Below are 19,764 nucleotides of genomic sequence, written 5' to 3'. Positions count from 1 at the left end.
ATTCCTCGTAAGAAAACCAGACCAAGTTAGCCACCCCACCATATCTACTACAACATTCAAGAATATCAAATTACCGCTCCGTCACAGTGCTGTAAATACTAGCCAATACTCAAATTCCAGCAGGTGGATGACAAATGCATTGAAACGCCAAGAGTGGAGCCTGCAGAACGGACTGTTGGGCTTCTCATTGGCCACATGGCCACTTAAGGTGCAGACCGGTTACCGGAATTTCTGATGGGCCGGGGGGCCGGTGGGCTTCTTTGCACGTAGTGGGAGGGTGGTGCGTCATGCTTTTATTCTAAGAAGCAATATTTGACCTTGTTATACCAGAGCCTGGAGCCTAGAACGTGTACATGGAATGATCTAGCTTGGAGCATCGGGCGGAGAATGACGCAGGTTGCAGGACAGATGGATAACACCTAACACCACAACGCAAAGAAGGATCCTACGCTGTACAGTACATTGGACATTTACAAACCCCCCCCCCCACCGGGTAGTCAAATATCACAAATACCGTAAGAGCAACTTCTCGCCCCTCCGCGCCCGCCACCGGTTCGTACTGGCTAACAACTCCGCGCACCCGCGCACCACCCACGGCCACTTCCGCAGAAAGCCCTCGGTGATCTCCCAGTTCCCGGGGTCCGACGGCTCCCCCCACACGAGCAGACTGTACGTCTGCGTGGGCGAGTCCCAGAACCCCATGATGTCCAGGCAAAGCTCCTCGTCGTCGAAGCGGTCGGCCATGGCGACGAGGTTGTCGCGCAGCCGCGGCAGGGGGAAGAAGTCCAGCCACGGGTGGTGCGGGACGGTCTGCTGGAGTTTCGTGGGGCGCAGGTGCAGCGGCAGCGAGGTCGGGTCGAGGGCGCTGTGCGGCTGGAGGGTCGTGAAGGGGGAGAGGGCGTCGTCGTGCATCCACTCGGCGCCGATGCCCATGCCCAGCGTGGCCATGTTGGTGGCGAAGGCGCGGTAGACGTTCATGCGGCTAAGCGTCAGCAGGTGGTCGAGGGTCGGGGAGCCGTGGATGTAGGAGGCGTAGGCGACGCGGGTGAAGTCGGTGAGCAGGGCTTGGAGGTTTCCTTGGGTGGTCAGGTCGGTGCAGGGTTTGCGGTCGGGGTGCGGGCTCGTGCTGGTGCTGGTGCGCGTGTGCGATTCGGGCAGTGGTCGTGTTGAGAAGGAAAAGGATGTGGATGTGGATGATAATGTAGATGTGGAAGGAGATGTAGAGGGACTCGTGGTCGAGTTGGGAGAGGAGGTCGATGGGGAAAGGATCGTGATCATCTGTTCGTCGCTGCTGCTCGTGGGTTCCTTTTTGACCCTTCGTATTACTTGACTCGGTGGCTGAGTCTGTGTTTGCCGTGTGGCTTGTTTGCGTTTTCCTTGGGAAGGTGGTGTCAGTACATGTGATAGTGATAGTGATAGATGAGCAGTTTACTGTAGGCCCGCTGGTTAAGACGATTCTGTCGTCGTCGTCGTTCTTTGCGATCTCCCATGCCAGCCCAGTCATCTTCAGGGTCCACCTCGGAACTGGCCGTAACAATCGAGATAGGAGCGCGGGTGCGCTCTTCCTTCACCAGATGCATTTCCGAATCCGACCCCATCCGGTTGGGAAGGTATGAAGTACGTATCCTCTGTGGTGTGGGAACCGAAGCGGCGATGGTAGGAGGGAGAGGGTGAAATGCAACAATGCAATGGCTGATTTAAGGTTACTAGGTTAGTAGTTGAAAGATAAGAAGTTCAGAAGAAGGATCAACTGTAACCCAGGCTGGATCCGGCCGGGGGTTTTATGTGTGGAGGAAGTCGGAGCTAAACTTAAACCCGTTGGCTCTCCACCCGCCCGTTTCGTCCTGTCATTACCAGCCAGTCTCATTTCCTGTCATTAATTTCAGGTAAGTAGAAGTCATCTCTGGTGTTGTAGGGATACAAGTTGAGTTCGACAACTTCCCAGCAGAAAGGCATAAGAAAGTGATGTCTGAAGGAGAGGATAGTATATGATGAGGTAGTTACGGGAGTCTATGTTCTAATTAGTCTAGCAGCGGCATCTTTCAGCTCAAATGCTCTATATCAAACCTACCAAGCGAGATACCCCCTCAGCACATCAACTACCTCCATCGGATCATCTGGACAAGCCTGAAACACCGTCAGAATATGCTGATCCGGACGGACCAACACCGCCCGTTCCTGCGCCAGCTTCATTAGCCCCAACCACTTCTCGCCCGCCTCATCAGGCTGAAGATCGAAATCCCTGCCCCTCGCGACTAAATCAACCCTCAGACCCGGAGGAAGCATGTCCGCAGCCTTCTCAAGCACGCCTCTCCACGGATCTGCGTGCTCTATATCGACAAATAGCGTGAGCGCATTGAAAGCGCACAGATCCAATACCGAAAACCGCCTACACTCCACCTCCTCCGCCGACAACTCCCCCACATACGACGAATCAATCGGCCCCATCAGCTGATCAGTCACGGTCTTTGAAGGCTTAATCCACGCGTGGGGGATCCGCGCCCCCGATACACATTTTGCCTGATAGACGGATGCGCAGCCGGGAACCCGGGTCTCCCCGTACACATACCCGATGTGTAGACCCAGGTTATCGAAGTGCTCGCGCTGGCCATCGATGCCTTCGTGCACAGCCGAGGCACGTTTGGGGTCGGCGACGGTGCAGTAGAGGTTCTCACGCGCGACGTGCACGTTCGGGTCGGTTGCGCCCAGCGTCTTCAGCAGGCGAAAGATCTGTTGGCCGTTTTTGACGCTCTGGGCTGCGTTGACGAGCGCGACGGGGCGGCGCTCGGATTCGTAGGTGTCAAGGAGGGCAGAGCCGGCGTGGCCGTGGTGAATGGCGGCGAGCTTGAAGGCGAGGTTGTGGACGTCGCCCAGGCCGCTGTTTAGGCCTAGGCCGCCGGTTGGGGGGAAGGAGTGGGCGGCGTCGCCGGCTCTGTCATGGGGTCAGCTTTTGCTTTGGAATTGGTGAGGAAGCCTGGAGTTTACTGACAGGAGTACGCGGTTTATGCGATAGGACTTGGCCACTTTCCGGCTGAGGATCCAGGGTCGGTAGCTCAGAACGTCGTAGGGGATGTGGGTGCCTATGGCGGCGTCGACTGTCTTGCGGCAGAGGGACTCGTTCCAGGATTCCACTGGGTGTTTTTGGGACTAGTTCGTCAGTCAAGCCATCCTTGGTCGTGAGCGTGAAGAGTAAACAAAGACGTACATCAAAATTGCAAATCAGCACTTGATTCCCTCCAAGGTCATAGCCGATAATGAAGCCCGATACCTCGGGATCCATCACCCAGTGCAGCATGCCCACCCTATCCGTTACGATCGGGTAGAGGTTAGCGTTGATATGGATGGTCATCATCGTCTCGTCTAGATGCCATGCGTCAGTGTCTGGCTTTCAGGAGGGGATCCTCCACAAACAAGAGTCCTCTCCCTCACTCTCCACCTTCAGAAACCGTCGCACAGCACTCTTTGCCCCATCACAAGCGACCAGGTGCTTGCACTTAACATGGTATTCTCGCTGCGCAGCACGATCCTCGATCGACGCAATTACAAAATCTCCAAGCTTGTCAATTGTCAGCGTATCGCCACTTAGGCTCTCACCGCAATCCAGGAGGAGAGAGGCAACTTACATCCTCAAGCTTGACGAATGAATGATTCTTGCGCATCTCCACCAACGGGTTCTTCACCAGTTGCTTCCGCACGTAGTCTTCAAAGTCCGGCTGCGGGATGTTGTGGATCATCTAGCCTTCAGCAATTAGCTTGCTCGGTTCCTCGAGCTTGTGCTTGCTGAAGCCGAGCATACCGTAGGGGTATCATCCAGCACCCCCGGATCCATCCGCTCATAAGGCAGCCGTCCCACCTGCTGCCCACTCAGATGTGTCACGAAGTTCACCCAGAAAGCATCCTGGCGGCAGGTGCCCAGGCAACGGATCTCGTTTACGTCAAGGCCGAACTGACGACATAGCTCGAGTGTTCTGGGGGACAACGCGTGCGCTTTTGGGGCGTCGAGTCGTGCTGGGTAGCGTTCGCAGAGCAGGGATTTAACTTTGCAAATAACGTTAGTAAGATATCCTCGTTTCTAATGCTATTGACCAGCTAGCAAAACAATAGAGGAAGGAAAGAAAAGGTACCTCCCAACTGAGCAAGTAAGTATGCCTGGAGTAGACCGCATGGGCCGCCTCCGATGATCAGTACGGGGACGTCGTCGGCGATCTCGTGATCTTGTCTTGCAGGTGACATTTTGATGTTTTCGAGGAGCTTAGATGTGAGGTTGTAAGTGGTGGGCTGCTCACCTTTATGTACAGGCTGGGGGTAGAGGTAGAGGGAAGCAATGCAGGGTCTTTAGCCAGTAAGTGGATTGTTTGTTGTTCAGCCTGATACTTCTCATCCTTCCCCACCCCCACTTCAGGTGGGATGTGCGGGCCGCGGAGACAAAGCAGTCGCGTCCCCACTTGCTTCCCCGCAAATATGGCCAGTTTGAGGATTTTCCTCGATGGTTGGAAGTTGTATCCCAGTGTTCGAGAAGGGTTCCAAGTCTGGTGGTGATGATGTAGTGCATGTTGGGCTGATGACAGTTCTGGAGGGGTTGGAGGTAGAAGGTTTTGGTGATGTTCTGACATGATACAAGTATCGGGTTGACTGCTCCTTGAGACTGAGTGATAGATGCTGCCTAACCCTTTCGCTTCCTATGATGACAACACATAGAGCAGATTTTCACAACATGCTCTGGGATTAGTTGTTCTTATGTACTGCATATCTCGAGGCTAAACGCCAGATTTGTTGACAGAATCTAGGACGGTCTTTTGCTAACATACAATAGTCAGAACATTGAGCTAGAAGTATTAGTACACCCACCATCGGAGTCCCAAGAACAGATTTGCCAGAGGTACGCTAAGCATGTATCGTCCTGTCAATGATGTGCAATCCAATGACTCAAAAGGACAGTTAGTCATAAGACAATTTAGTGCAGTGGAATCATCTTCCGTCCACACCCGTCATGATTATCGTCATCTGGAATGACTGGAGCTGCATCTTATCCAGGAGAAGATCTTTTCCTACACTTACCACCACGCACTACAAAGACCTGTCAATATATGGGATCAGCAAACAGCACTTTTGGTCTGTCTCTAGATTCCTTATTCCTGCAAGAATCTTATATCCATCATGTGTCACAACAACAGCCTTATTCGGGAGCTGGCGCTGGTTGCTTTTCTGCCGTGGTAGCGTTCTTGCTTTTTGCATGCCTTGGCTGAGATTGATCACCAGGACCTTGTAAGCAGTCTGCAACTTGGGGCTCGGCCATCTATTTCCAACAAGAGTTAACAGCCGTGCTTGCGTGGCTTAAGGTATTGGAACCAGCAGGATTAAGATGGATTATTAAGCCATACTTTTATTTTAGGCTGCAGCAGGTTGTAGAGAATATATATGCTTAATGAAAATAGATACACTAATGGCAATCATATTAAATATATATTATTTCTATGAAACCTAGTAATAGTTTTAACTGTATAAATAGCCAGCCCTACTGAACCCCTAAGAGACAAAAAAAAAAAAACAGTTTTATAATACTACTATTATTAATAATAGTTGCTGAGGCTTTAAAAAGCAATTATTTAGCTATAATATTAAACTATTGTTAAGGTACAGGCTTGTTGCACAATACCTACCGGCTGCAGCCACCTCTTCTAAAGTTGATACTGATTTATAAGGCTTCTGGTTTTATACTTATATTGCGAGATACGTGCTTTCAGAGCGACGCCTCTTATCGAGGAGAAGATTACAGGACGATGAAAAGCAATTGTGCACCCAAGCTACTCTGCCTGATCATCCAGCCACGGACCCTGGAGTATTTCCTTCGCTGTTTTCCTAATCTCAGGCCGCCACTGGAGCATCCCTCTCATGCGAACCAAGAACATCTCTTTATTCCTTCCTTCAAGGAACTGTTCCGACTGCTCCAGACTGACACCCGTCGGGATCACTATGTCTTGCTCCATTTGCCTGCATTGACCATCGTCAGAAAAACTTTGCAAGAATGATGAAGGGAGAGATGATAATACTTACCATCTTCAGTGAAGAATTCATGACTTCGTTTCCCACGCCTGAGCATATCCAGAGGAGGCGGCCCCCGAAGACCCATAACCTCTGCCAGATGCGCCCGCATCGAGTATCCCTTGCCGTTAGGGTCATCACCGCAAAACATATGTCTCCCCTCAAACAAATCCCACACCTATTGTTCCCGACTCGTTAATACATGATACCATTAGAGAGCAAATGAAGCATACCATAGCCCCGACGTTCCATATATCAACCAAATAACTCCAATCAGTCTTGAGCATCACTTCCGGCGATCTATAAACATTAGGCTGCGCATCGTGATTTCGCTTCTCATCTTCTCGTACGGCTGAGCCGAAATCACTCAGCACTGCCCGTCCGAACACTTTTGGCAAGTCGAAACGTCGGGAAGCGTAGACCGGTAAGCCGTTAACGAACTTGCGAGGTGAGGGGTTCGTCAACTCAGCCTGGGCAAAGCTTTTCAGAATAGACTTGTCCTCTATATCTTGGAGAATGTTGTCGCTTTTAATGTCTATTCAATCATATATTCGGGCGATGCTTTCCAGACGAGGCCATACGGTAATATTACCAGTGTGTACAAGCTTGCATTCGGTATGCAGGTAGTCAAGTGCCTGAAGAATCTGCAAAAGGCCAGCTTTGAATAGATCCTCGCTGAATCGATGAGTGGGGTTGCGATGAAGTAAATCTCGGAAACTTTCTCACATCGGCTTCTGAACGAGACATGGATGGTCACCGCCCGAACGGGGAATTGTGAAGATATCCAGTGCTTTTCGTATATGAGCATGACCAGGCTGCCATGAACTACCTGATTCAGTTGCTTATAGATTTGGAGTTCTTCCTGATTGCCTTCGTCTTGTGTGTGAATCTTGAGTGACACATATTGATGACCTCTGGTTGGGTGGGTGGGTCAACGTATAGTTCGCATAGGCAGAACCACCCGAACTTACTCCAAACCACGAGCGAGTCATTCCGTTGAAGTAGTCCCAAAACCCAGTTTGCCAACTATGTGTTACTTGGCATTAAGCACGTCGCCAATATTAGCAGGATAGTATCGACCATTTCCAATATGCTCGAACCGTTCCTCCTCGAATATTTCCGATGAAGGGACAATGTTGAAACCGCTGGTGGGGAAGCGCATGGGAGGGCACGGGACCCTCCGAAACGGCTTCATGGCCCATTTCATGAGTTTAGCCATGATAGACTTTTGGTTGGGTGAGCCAGTCAGGAATGCAAGCAAGAACCTTTCCTTTCCGCTAGGCCACCCATCTCAGACGAGTTAATCTGCCCCACCGATAACCTGTCAGCCTTCCGAGTAGGCTTGGACTAGCGGACTCGGGGCTACTCCGTACACCTCCACGAGTTCACAATGACGTCCCCAAGAAGCTTACTTGGGCGAAAATCGTCACCTCTGGAGCAGAGACGTGTCGCTGCTGGAAGACGCGTGTACGCTGTCAACGAACAGGGCGGCGCGGAATGTTGACTCTGGCGGTGGACGAAAGCAGCATGTGAGGACGGTTTGCACGAGATAACCGATAAACATAGTGTCGTGTACGGATACATCGGCGGGAATTGACGGCGGGAATTATCACCTGCATGCTGCCGATCATGCTGTGCGCCGTGCTGAATACCGACAATTCTATGCGAGATGTGGCATGCATTACTATACAACCAGGGCGGTCGCCAATTGACCCGTCAATTATTCATGTTGGTGGTTTCGTAGGATGACGTACACTCATGACGAGTGGGTTCTTGGCGGGCAGAATTGGAAGACAGTGGCGCCTCAACCGACCGACGATACCTGTGCGAGCTTGTATTGAAGTCATTCGAGGGGGACCAAAGTAGCAGTGGACTCTCTCCGGTGGGCCATCACCCATAATGCGCCCGTTCGCGGAGGCTGGATCTCCAGACTGGCGTGGAATACAATCGCATGCAGATGATAAGGAGGGCTAGGTAACTTACTAGCTATGGTCCAAGCCGGAATAGTGCCGAGGTGGCCAGCCATGGGGCGAGACCTTGGCGGGTTCCACCGGAATCCAGATCCTGGCGATTGAGTGGCCCGGGACTGACTGATTTTGACCAGTTGCAGTTTAGTGTCCCATGCCCCTTACGTGGAAATGGGCCATGGCGTACTGATTTGGGACTGATTTGGGGTGCTTGGAGTGCTGCTTGTGCCCGTTATGAGTTTAGCACTGCTTAGCACTGCTGCACTTCCAGGTCCGGCCTGAGCCTCTCATTATTATTCGTCTTGATTTGTCCTGTGGGCTTGCAAAATGCCCGCTGCCATCGACTTCACTACCTTGACAATTAGTTTAGTTAGAATTCGATTGTGCTGAACAAGACAAGGCAATTCATCTAGTTGTCGGCTGTTCTTTCCTTTCCCTTCTTCTCCTCCTCCTCTCTCCCCTCTTCTTCCCGCTCCCCTTTCCTCCTCTCCTCTCCTCTCCTATCTCTCTGTCTCGTGAATCCCTGTCCGTCCTTGCGGTCGCCTTCAAACCTCGCGAGAGGTGAATCCCCTCCCCCTCCCCCTCTCCTCTCCCCCGTCCTCAATGTCGAAGAGGCGGCTATTTCGCTGGCCTGCCCGCCGCACCGCCGCCCTCGGAATTTTGGCGCTGCTGGTTACCTCCGTTCTCTCATGGCTCATCTGCGGCGGTGATTCCTACGACCCCCAACCAGGTATGTCATCGTTCGGACCTACCTCCGCCCCGGCCTCTCTCTCCGGGACAATAGGTTGACCGCACGCAAATCAACAACCACAGTAGAAGAATACTTCAACCCGATTCACGAGCAGTTATCGGAAATCACAAAGACGTACGACAATGCGACCAGCGAGATTGGTCTAGTATTGGCCGCGACGCGGGCGGAGGATCTGACTTGGCTTTTGGATTACTGCAACGACCAGTATGGCGCGCCACCCCGCGGATTACGAACCTTCATTATGCTTTGTGTTTATATGGCTGACGTTGGTAATCCTCCCGCAGCGGAACAATCCCATTCATTTACAGCACCGACGTCGAACCCGCGCCGAATCTCCTAGTTCCTTACACTATCCGCGGTCGCGAGGCCACCGCCTACCTCTCCTTCGTCGTCGAGTTCTACAACCAATTGCCGAAATACACGATCTTTATTCACTCGAACTACGATCAATGGCACAATGACCTTTTCGGACCCCACACCGGGCCGGCACTGCGAAACCTCCGCTTAGAGGCTGTCGACGCGCAAGGTTATGTCAACCTGCGCTGCGAGCACGATCCCGGCTGCCCGACGAGCGTCCACCCGTGGAGCCCCACGCAAATCGATATCGAGAACGATGACATTCGCGCATTCTTTCCTCAGGTTTACCAGACGCTGCTTAATGTCCCTGCGAAGAAGGTTCCAGAACACATTGGCAATGTTTGCTGTGGCCAATTCGCTGTCAGCCGCCAGCGGATTCTCGAACGACCCCGGTCGGACTACGAGCGCATGTTGCGGTGGGCCGACGAGACGGAATTGACGGACAGCTTTGGCGTGGGATGGGTATATGAGAAAATTTGGCATATCATCTTCGGCATGGATGAGATTTAGTGAGTGACGGTCGCGCGGGCGTGATAGGGGTCTGATTGCAGCGGCGCAGAGGACTAACTTGATAATTAGTTGTCCGCGATACGAACAATGCCGGTGCGACGCGTACGGATGGTGCGGGCCGTTGGCCTCGGGCGAGACACTGCAGGCAGTGCGAGCGAATCCGGGTTCCACGATGGGGCCGTCGTTCTAATCATAATGGATGAATCTGGTTCTAAGCGTTTAATGCATGATGTATACTATCATGATTGGGGACATTTTGAGCACCCCAAGTCGGTCTGGCTACGATTTCTCAATTGCAATCTAATTGTACAGTTAGATGATGGACTGTTGTTTTGTTATGTTCCGCTATCTCAGGGTATATTTGTTGGGCCGTGCTAACCCACAGTTTCCGGAAGTCTCGTCAATCATGCTTCGTGACGCGCCGTCATACGCGACAATTCGCCAATTACTCGTGGTTGATTGGTTGCTGGTGCGTCCCTCGCACGGGCCCAGCGTCCAGCTCATACAATCCTCTATGCGCGACCGGACTGGCCGGTACTTCATGCACGTTTCCACTATCCAATAATGGGACGTCCGTTTCAGATGGCCTCCGCCGGGGGATGGCATGCAGGAACAACGCGTTTTGGTCATCAGCCGTCGGGACAGAGCTGGACGAGCTTTCTGTGCCGGAAATCAAAGCAGCCGGTACCGGGGGAGAAGGTGGCGAGATTGTTGATATTGTGCGATGTGTGTCGTTCGACAACGATGGTGGAGGCGGCGAGAGTGGCTTCCGTGGAATGCTGTTCAGGTTGATCGTCTGATCGGGCTCATGCGGCTCCGACACTCGAGGTTTCAATTTCTCTTCCATATTTGAGATATTGCGATCATGTGACAACCCTACTCCAACAGCTGTGTATTCAGATTTGCCCTCGTCTTGGTCCGCGTTCCGCCGTTTGCGTCTTGACCGGTTCCGACGCATTAATACCCATACGAGGAGGAAAATCAGCAGCACGAGCACGATCACGCCGATCGCAATTCCCGCTTTGGCTCCCGAACTCAGCCCGCTGCTGGAGCCGTCAGAGCAGCTGTAGGACCCCCTGAACACGCCATTGCTGTTGCTGTTATTGTTGCTGTCGTCATCGTCATCGTCATCATCCCCATTTCGGAGGGAGTTCAAACTCGAGCAGCGAAATGATCCACCGTGCGACCGGATACTCGTCTTGCCGTTGACATGCTTGAGGTCACTAAATGATATCCTTTTGCATTTTGAGAGTCAGTCTCGCTGCGCTCGCAAATTATGGTCCAACCCATCCCGAACGCGATGCGAACCAGGGAAACAAAAGAGGAATTACCCACCGATCAAATTTCCCACTTAGGACCAACGCTCCATTCACATACTGCAAATCATCCAACACCAAATCTCTGAGCTGCGAATTATCCTCGGCATCCAGCTCTCCGCTGACCTTTTGCAGATTTGACAGCGTAAGGGTGCTCAACTGAGCATTATTCCTGATGGTAAACTGTCCGTTGACGGTTTCGAGGTTCGCCGCGGAGAAAGCCGTCAGCGCGGAGGCATTTTGTATGGTGAGACCTGCGTTGAGCGTCTCAAGTTGTTTGAGGGTGATGGTGCCGGTGACGGACGGGGAGATGGTCAAGGTGCCGTGGATGGTGGAGCAGGAGGAGAGACGGTTATCGGCATCGGCTTGCGAAGTTATCGTTGTGCTGGAGGTACCTTTTTAATTACCTGTGAGCACTTGATCTCGATGGAGAGTATGTATAGTACGACCAGGATAGTGAATGAGGGATAGAGCATAGAGTATAGAGTATAGAGTATAGAGAGTGATGACCGGCGTAAAACTCACAGTTGGTGCTCGAATCCGAGTCAGCCGCGACGGGCGGAGATACCAGGCATAGCAGGTACAAGAACACGGACACGGCTTTCATATTTGGAAGTCCAGTAAGTTCGTGAAATCCAGGTGATGGCTCACGAGTTAGAATCAAATGCTCTGGGTCGCGAATCCGATCATTGGGACATTACTTTATTGTTTTTGAAGTCTCAATGCTTGTAATAGACGTCCAGCAATCCGTCCCAGCGAGTCAGTCAGTCCGTCCCCTTAGCTCCGAGGCGGGGACAGCTGGTGGTTAAGTATTTAGCTCTAAGCCTCTAGCAGAATGCAAAGAAACGGCAGAGAAATATGACAGCCTAAATTTCTACTGCAGGGTTCGACTAAGATCCTTTCGGGGATAATTCCTTGCTATTATAGGTAGTCTAGCTAGATTTCTTTGGCTTTTCCTTTCTTTTCTTTTTGACCCTCTGTGTTTTCGATGGCCTGGGGGGTTTTCTTTTTTGCCGAGACCCTCTCCTGTGGTCTGCGGTTGTGGTGGAGAGTCCATCGGAGCTATCGGGACGGTGATAGTTGCCGTGGTTGATCTGGCTTCTAAGTTACGAGACTAGGATTTCAATGCGGAATTTGGGAGGGCAGAGATTGTGTCATACTTATGACTGCCCAGAGTTCTGAAAGGGGATGGATGTACAGTACCGTAGGCCAAAGCATTTGCCAAACTGCACTACAACTAGGTGTAGCGGCAGAGAATCCCTGTCACTGTCACTGTCACTGTCACTGTCACTGTCAACTTTCCAAGCACTGGCCGCTGGCAGCGTGCGAAAAGTATCCAAACCAAGTATCTCCGAACACTGCCTCTTTTGCTGCAGCGCTGCAGTGCCGATCCCCAATTTTTTTTGTCTGGAGCGTGGACTGATTCCAACGTACTGTACCTCCACTTGAGCGGAGTTTTCTACTTGTGTAGTTAGCGTAGGGTTCAATCTTCTTATTGTGTGGTGTGCACGCCTTTATCGCCGAGGATTTTAGGTGGGAATACCGGGTTGGAGCTCGGATTTAGATCTAATCACTTACTGGGTTACTGGGTTACTGGGTGCTTACTGTCGTGTAGCACCGCCGAGGGGCGGGGGAAAATCATCTGATTTGTTGTCTGGCTCGTGCATTGGGGTGTGTTTGTTCTATTTTTATCTGTGATGCACTCTTCTTCTGGTGCTTGTTCAGGCACCAGAGTTTTTTTGTCCGAGTCAGGTGTTGATCTGGGCTTGCGCTCTGAGAGAAGATGGGGACCTGGGAGTTTGGGGATGGAGTATGACTTGATCACTTCGACGCTTTTGTTCTCTTCGTGGCTGGGTTGTGTGCTTCACCTCGTTTCTTCTGGGGATACTGCTTAGTAGTAGTAGCACATGTAAAGGCTTTGAATGGTGCTTTTCCGACTAAATGGTGTATGTCGATATCGTCTGTGTGGGTTGGGATTCGTTCGGTCGCGTTCATCAACTCGAACATGTCTCGTTCTGTGTGTGTTTGTTAGCCGCATAAAATAACGAGAGATGAATTGTACTGCACTGGACTATCGGGATTCGGGAGTCTTTGTGCATGCGATTCGCAATAGGCGGTCGGGGGATGAAGGATGTTGGCTGATGCAGGCCAAGCCGGCTGGCGGATGAGCCTGCCCTGTCCGGCGGGTCGGATCGGGGGCTGGTCCCTGATGCCACAACTTTATCTCGAGGTTCGTTCTGGAGTATAGATGGACGGATCAGCAACGGAACCAAATTGCAGCAATGTGTAGCCTTCTAGACTTGCTTAATTTGTCTAATCGTGACCCGAGCTTTCTGTTTGATGAGGTGGTTTCCTGTGGGGAGGATGAAGGTCGTTTTGCTTGTGGTGGTTTAGGGGCGTGATTCGTTACGTCGGTGGATCTGCGATCTGAATCTCGCGAGAAGTACAGATCTGTAGAAATTTGTAGTCTCTTGCTATCGCTTTATCCATCTGCTCAATTCTGTCTCTCCAATGTGACAAGATTGTTTCCTTCGTTCGCTCGGTTTGTGGTGGTTTATGGGCGTGGCTCGTTCGTTTCGGCAGATTTGCGATCTGGATATCGCGAGTTGTTTTGGGAACTGCAGCCACGTACAAATTAGCTATCTCGATGCAAGTTCAAGCCAGGAATGTTTGACAACCTGCAGTTGCTGTAGCTGTCAAAGCTAGCATTGGAGTAGATGGAGAGTCTTTGAGAAAGGGCTGCCAGGGTGCGTGTATCTCGTCTCCTGGGCGGTGGATGCGCGTTGCTCGGGTTCCTTCTCTGACAAGATTGACTTTAGAAGAGGTCAACACTACTTGCGGTGCTTGAAGCGACGACGAGAGAAAGAGATGAATTCCTTGTCTTCCTGTATGTGGGCATCGTGTCCAGGTTCTAGGGAACTGCTTCGTAGCGTGGACAAATCTTGCCGTAGGCCGGAGAGGTGTAGCACAAACATTTGGTACGCTATTTGAACTTGCTCTCGACTGTATAGCCATATCATAATCATCATTTTGAACACCTTATGGAGAAGCAAGAGCAGGCGCCTCGAATAGACACTACACGACAGATACTACGTTTCTTCTCGTGGCATAGAACTTCTTTGGTATACGTGGACTCGTTTCTGCATCGCTCGAGGCCTGCCCCTTTCCATATCCTACTGCTAACAACCGATGTACACCCCCAGACCCCCTACCACCGGTCATGTATGTCATGCTTGTTCTTGGATCTTGCCACCTGATTCCGTGAAATGTGTAATATCAAATTCTGCTCCAGGCAGCCACTCGCTTATCAGTCAGCGAGACCTTCGTTCGATGTAGGATCACGTTCTTTTTAATATCAAGTTTTAACACAGCCAATCAGGCCACCGGATTACTCTGGCTCCTTATCATTCATGTAAAGGGTGTCATATTCACTTTCGAAGCTCCAGGCAGCCACTCGCTTACCGGCCAACCATGTAGCTGATTGTCCATTCATTTTGATATCAAGCGTTTCATAATAGCTGGTTCTTGATCATTCACTGATGATTTCAGCCGCCCAGATCACACTTCTCCCTCTTCCCATGAACATAAATACCCCTCCCCCCTCCCTCCTCCCTCTTTCTTTCCTCCTCTCTCTCCTCTCCTCCTCTCTTCTCCAACCTTTCTCTTCCTCTCTCCCCTAACCTTTCCTTCCTTCCCCTCCTCTTTCCTTCTTCATCTCTCAACTCTGCGTCCGGGTGGGCTGGCGCTATGTACCCTCACTGGCCAACACCAGTGTCGATTACCTTCCAGCCTAGACGGACGGAGGTCACAGAGTTGCGAGGCTCTGAAAGCAGGCGACGTCTTTGTTGCAAAACCAGACGACCAGCTTCACATCCTCACTACTCGTCTTCCCAATCTTTTGTTCTTCTCTTTCTTTTCTCATCTCTTTCATCTGTGAAGTCCTCACTCATCGAGCGTGGATGGAGAGAGTCGAGATGTTTTCAATATTTGGGAAGTTTTCTGAAAGCGCTGAACTTCAGCGTTTTTAATCCACACACTCTCTTGTCTTGACCAATCCCAATGATGATGTTGGCTTTTACTGCCTCTCACTGCAAAGACCAGGTTGCTTTGATGCAGTATCGGTCTTCTTGCAACGGTCACACCAACATTGCTGGATCTGAGGAGGCCTGCCTGATCTTCCTATTCATTTCCGCCCTCCCCTACCTTCTCTGCCCTTTTCACTCTTTTTTTTGACCAGTCCCAATGATGATGTTGGCTTTACTGTCTCTCGATGCAGAATCTAGGCTGTTTTGACACAGTACTGACCTACTTGCAAAGGTGCACCTTTGCTTGATCTGAGGAGGCGTGCCTAGTTTGTGGGTGGGGGTGTTTTTTCGTGGTTTTTCTCCTTGTTTCTTTTCACACACATTCCCAATGATGATATTGGCCTCTACTGCCTCGCGTTGTAAATTCTAGGTTGCTCTGATGCAGTGTTGGCCTTCGAGCATATGAAGTTCAAATGCTGTCCTTCGCTTTGCGAAAGACAGCCACTGAACATACTTGCTTCAGATCTGAGGAGGCTTGCCTAGTTCGTGGGTTGCTGGCTCTTTTCCTTTTGTCTTTCCTTTGTCTTTCTTCTGTTTTTCCTTTTCCCCTGTACCCCGATGATGAAGCTTACTTTTGTTGCAACCTTGGACGCTGATTCTACCCTGTGGCGAGGCGACCGGTTCCGATCGGTTGCTTACCTTGCGTGGTGGGATTGTAGGCTCGGGCTTGCTCGCAATCTTGGATGCTGATCCTGCCCTCTGGCGAGGAGACTGGCTGCGGTCGGCTTTTTGCCTTGCGTGGTGGAATTGTAGGCTCGGATTCGCTTGCAGCCTTGGACGCTGATTCTGCCCCCTGGTGAAGCGATCGGCTCCGGCTGGTGCCTTGCCTTGGGTGGGATTGTAGGCTCGGGTCCGTTTCAATCTGCTCTGAGGAGACCCCCTCTTTTGTTCGTTTCCTTCTTCCTGTGCCCTCGATGATGAAAACCTCACTTGTCGCAACCTTGGATGCTGATTCCTTCCTCGGCGGGGAGACCGGTACCGGCTGGTTACTTGCCTTTTGAGGTTGGGAATTGTAGGCTCGGGTCTGCTACTTGCTCTGAGGGGGCTCCTCTCTCTTGTTTGTCTTCTTTTTTTTTTTTCTTTTTTCCTTTTCTCGTAGACTTGGCCCTCGATGATGAAAACCACATTTGCTGCAGCCTTGGACGCTGATTCCTTCCTCGGCGGGGAGACCGGTACCGGCTGGTTACTCGCCTTGAGGTTGGAGTTGTAGGCTCGGGCTTGCTACTGCTCTGAGGGGGCCGCTCTCCTTGACTTTTCTTCTCGCTATTCTTTTAATCTTTGGCTGGTGGTGTCGGTGGTTGTAGCTTGTTGTTGTTCTCGCGTGCTTGATGGAGTTCACGTCGCTGGTGGTCTGAGGAGTTAATGTTCTAGTCGCGCTTCTCCTTCTCTTTGTGGTCCGAAGATGTGTGTGCTACATGTTGATTAGAATCCGAATCGAAACTCCCGTTCGCATTTCTCCTTGCTATCCTCGCCCTCCTGAGTATGTACAGCATGGCTGGTCATCGCCATTAGCAGCGGAGATGCGCTATCGAAGACGAAAGGTACGCCGTGACTACAGTTGAGAACAGATTCGGCGTGAGATCAGGCTAACTTGCGCTTCTTGGATGCAGATCACACGTTCGGTCTACGAGGCGAAGCGTACGATTTACGTCGGACGAGAGGTCGGCAGCCAAGAACAAACGAACGAGCAAGCGAGCGAGAAAGAAACAAAAAGGCTTCAAAAGTGTGGAGAAACATGATACTACAGTATTGGTGAAGGCAGAGGCGTACAAGAAGACTATGGATGGTGGGGGTTTTGATGGTGTTATCTTTCCGGTAGCAGGGGAGAGGGACGGTTGGACGAGCGGTGCCATTGCCATCATGGCGATTTGTGACAGCAGAGAAGACGAGCAAGATAGTCCGTACGTTCGTGTTGAAAGATATCGTTCGAAGCCTGGGGGTTCCGCGGGGATCCAGTTTCCGTTCTAATATGGCCTTTGCAAGGACATATGAACAAGAACAGTCATAACGTCGTGAGATTGTAAACGTAAAAGGTATCGCTAGATATACACTCTAAGAAAAGGAACACATCCCGAGACGCCCACCGACCGACTGACCGACCGTCCATCCGTCTATTGTCCCTCTCACCGTCTATCCGTCTCCCCAAGTAGTATCTAATGTTTGAAGTTCCTTCCATTGGGTTTCGAGCTCGCGGATCACCCACCCCGTACGCCAGCCTACTGTCTTCTCCATCCGGCGGAGGAATTCTAGGGAGCCTTGTTGCTCGGCTGTGTGGCGGAGACAGTATCCGTCTGTGGGGAGGAGGCTTAGTAAGAAAGGCAGAAGAGATGGAAAAGGGTGAGGAAGCGTACAGCGATGGAGGAGATGGCAGGCCATGAAGTATGCATTTTCGACGGTTTCATTGGACATCGAGAGGCCGATGACCTTGACGAGGTGGGATGAGATTGTTCTCTGTTTAAGATGCGGAGGCTAGGTTAGTTGATTTGTGGGCAGACGTGTTAAGGAATAGGTGCGGGACAATCATGGAAGGAATAAACAAAGGGACGATGAGAGGGTTGATGAGAGAGACGACGAGAGAGACGACAAGAGAACAACAAGAGGGAACAACAAATAGAGCGACAAGAGGGAGCGATGAAAACGATAACAAGACAGACCATGAGAGTAAACAACAAGAGAGACAACAAGAGGAAACAACAGATGGAGCAACAGATGGAACGATGAGAGGAACGACGAAGGATGATGAGAGCAAAGACGAAAAAAGATGACGAACCTCCTCCACACGCTTGAGTCGCGCAAGCTCGTAGTCACTGACTACACTCCAGTGTCGGTCGGAAGCACTCAGAAAGATGCACGCTGTATGATAATATTGCAGTCCCACAGCTAGAAGTTCGAAATCAAAGATCAGCCAAGCTTCTTGATAATATAGGACGACAGCAAGTCGTTGGCAAACTTACCCGCCTGCGGCGAGATCATCCACATCTCAGGAAACGGGCGATCCTCCTTCGGATTCGCATCCTTGTACTGTAGTGGCTGCCAGCTGACCGGTCGCGCCTGGTACCATTGCTCTACGCTATCGACCAGATGCTGCCACTCCGTCTCATCAACAGGACTGCAGTGCGAGCCCGACCATAACCGCAAGATCTTGGCGCAGTAGAAGATGATGACGTTCGCATATGAGGCGTCGTCGCGCCGGCGGAAGACAACCGACCGCTCGTAGTTCGCCAGGTTGAGTTGCATCGGTTGGTGCTGCACGACGCAGGCGTAGATGGCCTGGCGGAGGAACTGCCAGCTGACGGCTTCGGCGAGCCCGCCCGAGGAGGCGGAGTTGGACATCCGGTTGAGCAGTCGATTAGATCCGACCCAGTGGCACTTCTCGTCGGTCGCGAGCTCGAGCTCTTCATACATCCGTAGGATCACGACCGTGAAGAGGAGATTGTCATCGTAGGTCTCTTCTGGGAGGGCCAGAGCTGCGATCAGGAGTGCGAGGCACTGGCCGTGGTACTCTGATGCTTCCCAATCACTAGCCCCTTTTACAATGGCGTCATGTCGAGCGGCAAGGGCGAGGACAGCTTTGAGAACCATTGGATATCGGAGGGCGCGGCGAGGGACTTCGGTCCCGAAGTGAGAGCGGAGATCGCAGATGTCGGCCTTAAATAATGTTAGCTTCTATGCAAAATGAAGCTAATGGATTGAAAGAGAACTTGGTTGAACATACCCATGGCGCAAGCTTCTGAATGAAGAGACGGAGAAGGTGAGCTTCGCGAGGTGAGAGTGATGACGAGCTGCCTTGTCTGGGGCTGACCGCACTCGTCGGCGATGCTGCGCTCGTCCAAGTACTTGCGGATGCTATCGGAGAGAGCATAGGAATGGCTTGGGGTGACAGGCTTGAGGATGTGCCGGGGAAGGGTTGTACTTCGGCAATTGGGGGTGTCGTGGGGTGTGGTGCTGGATTGTCGGCATCATGATGTCCTCGTGGGCTCTCATCCTGAGAATACATAATCTCTGGAAAAGGGAGATGGGACAGTACAGTATAGAATTGCGGGATGTCTTGCGGCGTCTCATTTGAGGGGACATGATCATCCCCCCGAGGGACCAGCGGAACGTCGCTTATATTGTCATCGTCGGAGTCGTCAGATGATTCTTGCACGAAGGTTACTGAGGCAAAATCAGTACTGCGAGAAACAGATGTGCATCTGAGCAAGGAGGTAGGCACATACACGAGTGAGGAACCTTTACCCAAGTCTGCTGAGAATCCCAGGCTAGCTCAAACTTGGATGCCGTGCCGTTGCTCTTCTGGTAAACATGACGCACAGATTTGAAGCGAAACGGCGGATCTAGGCGACAAGCTCGCCCCAGGCGAGTGCAGGCGTTACACGAAGACGCCCCGGCGCGAGTAGTACATCTTATATGGCGCAAACGACAACGTTCACATCCCCTTCCAATTCTCATGGCAAGCAATTGCGGGGCAAAGGCCCTTGAGCGTTGATCGCTGCGGGGGAGGTACAGCAGGCAAAGAGGGACATCGGCGTGTTCGTCGGGTTCATCCAGGCGACTGGATACAAGCGGCAACGGGAATCGCCAGGGAGAGGAAAGGAAGTGGTTGCTGATAAGAGAAGCCAAGGGAAAAATGTGAAGCAGAGTAGATGTGCGGCGAGAGGAAAGGGCCGTCGGTTATTGATCTTTTCGAGATGCGGAGAGACTGCTGGCCTGTGCTGGGGCTTAGTCACTCTCCCCCG

At 51.7% G+C, this 19,764-nt stretch overlaps 5 protein-coding genes across 5 annotated transcripts; 1 reads left to right on the top strand and 4 right to left on the bottom strand.

Moving 5' to 3' along the window:
• Positions 1 to 504: 504 nt before the first annotated feature.
• Positions 505 to 1,532, bottom strand: BO82DRAFT_261460 (DUF3425 domain-containing protein; the record flags this gene model as incomplete). The annotated part of the gene is made up of 2 exons (XM_025630932.1): positions 505 to 1,325; positions 1,433 to 1,532. Coding segments are annotated over 2 exons (921 nt in total), but the record flags the coding sequence as incomplete, so codon positions are not given.
• A 471-nt stretch (positions 1,533 to 2,003) lies between these two features.
• On the bottom strand, positions 2,004 to 4,340 carry BO82DRAFT_351484 (3-propionate hydroxylase). The gene is made up of 7 exons (XM_025634432.1): positions 4,125 to 4,340; positions 3,797 to 4,038; positions 3,624 to 3,734; positions 3,412 to 3,556; positions 3,206 to 3,360; positions 2,990 to 3,147; positions 2,004 to 2,932 (listed from the first exon to the last, which is right to left on the bottom strand). The coding sequence occupies exons 1-7, from the start codon at positions 4,231 to 4,233 to the stop codon at positions 2,068 to 2,070; spliced, it is 1,785 nt and encodes a 594-aa protein (XP_025495344.1). The 5' UTR covers positions 4,234 to 4,340; the 3' UTR covers positions 2,004 to 2,067.
• A 1,464-nt stretch (positions 4,341 to 5,804) lies between these two features.
• Positions 5,805 to 7,261, bottom strand: BO82DRAFT_381146 (kinase-like protein; the record flags this gene model as incomplete). The annotated part of the gene is made up of 6 exons (XM_025637823.1): positions 5,805 to 5,977; positions 6,055 to 6,220; positions 6,276 to 6,577; positions 6,635 to 6,751; positions 6,788 to 6,867; positions 7,080 to 7,261. The coding sequence occupies 6 exons, from the start codon at positions 7,259 to 7,261 to the stop codon at positions 5,805 to 5,807; spliced, it is 1,020 nt and encodes a 339-aa protein (XP_025495343.1).
• A 1,351-nt stretch (positions 7,262 to 8,612) lies between these two features.
• Positions 8,613 to 9,817, top strand: BO82DRAFT_276025 (DUF3431 domain-containing protein; the record flags this gene model as incomplete). Its single annotated transcript, XM_025631133.1, has 4 exons — positions 8,613 to 8,793; positions 8,826 to 8,964; positions 9,045 to 9,626; positions 9,697 to 9,817. The coding sequence occupies 4 exons, from the start codon at positions 8,613 to 8,615 to the stop codon at positions 9,815 to 9,817; spliced, it is 1,023 nt and encodes a 340-aa protein (XP_025495342.1).
• Positions 9,818 to 9,898: 81 nt separating this feature from the next.
• On the bottom strand, positions 9,899 to 19,477 carry BO82DRAFT_328548 (uncharacterized protein; the record flags this gene model as incomplete). The annotated part of the gene is made up of 8 exons (XM_025633015.1): positions 9,899 to 10,862; positions 10,963 to 11,338; positions 17,380 to 17,479; positions 17,799 to 17,908; positions 17,983 to 18,676; positions 18,744 to 19,183; positions 19,246 to 19,374; positions 19,453 to 19,477. 8 exons carry the CDS (start codon positions 19,475 to 19,477, stop codon positions 10,073 to 10,075), a joined length of 2,664 nt encoding a protein of 887 aa, XP_025495341.1. The 3' UTR covers positions 9,899 to 10,072.
• Positions 19,478 to 19,764: the final 287 nt, after the last annotated feature.

This window comes from Aspergillus uvarum (assembly GCF_003184745.1).
Source record: "Aspergillus uvarum CBS 121591 unplaced genomic scaffold BO82scaffold_8, whole genome shotgun sequence".
Taxonomy (NCBI): Eukaryota; Fungi; Ascomycota; class Eurotiomycetes; order Eurotiales; family Aspergillaceae; genus Aspergillus; species Aspergillus uvarum.
This window is presented reverse-complemented; position numbering and strand designations above follow the sequence as displayed.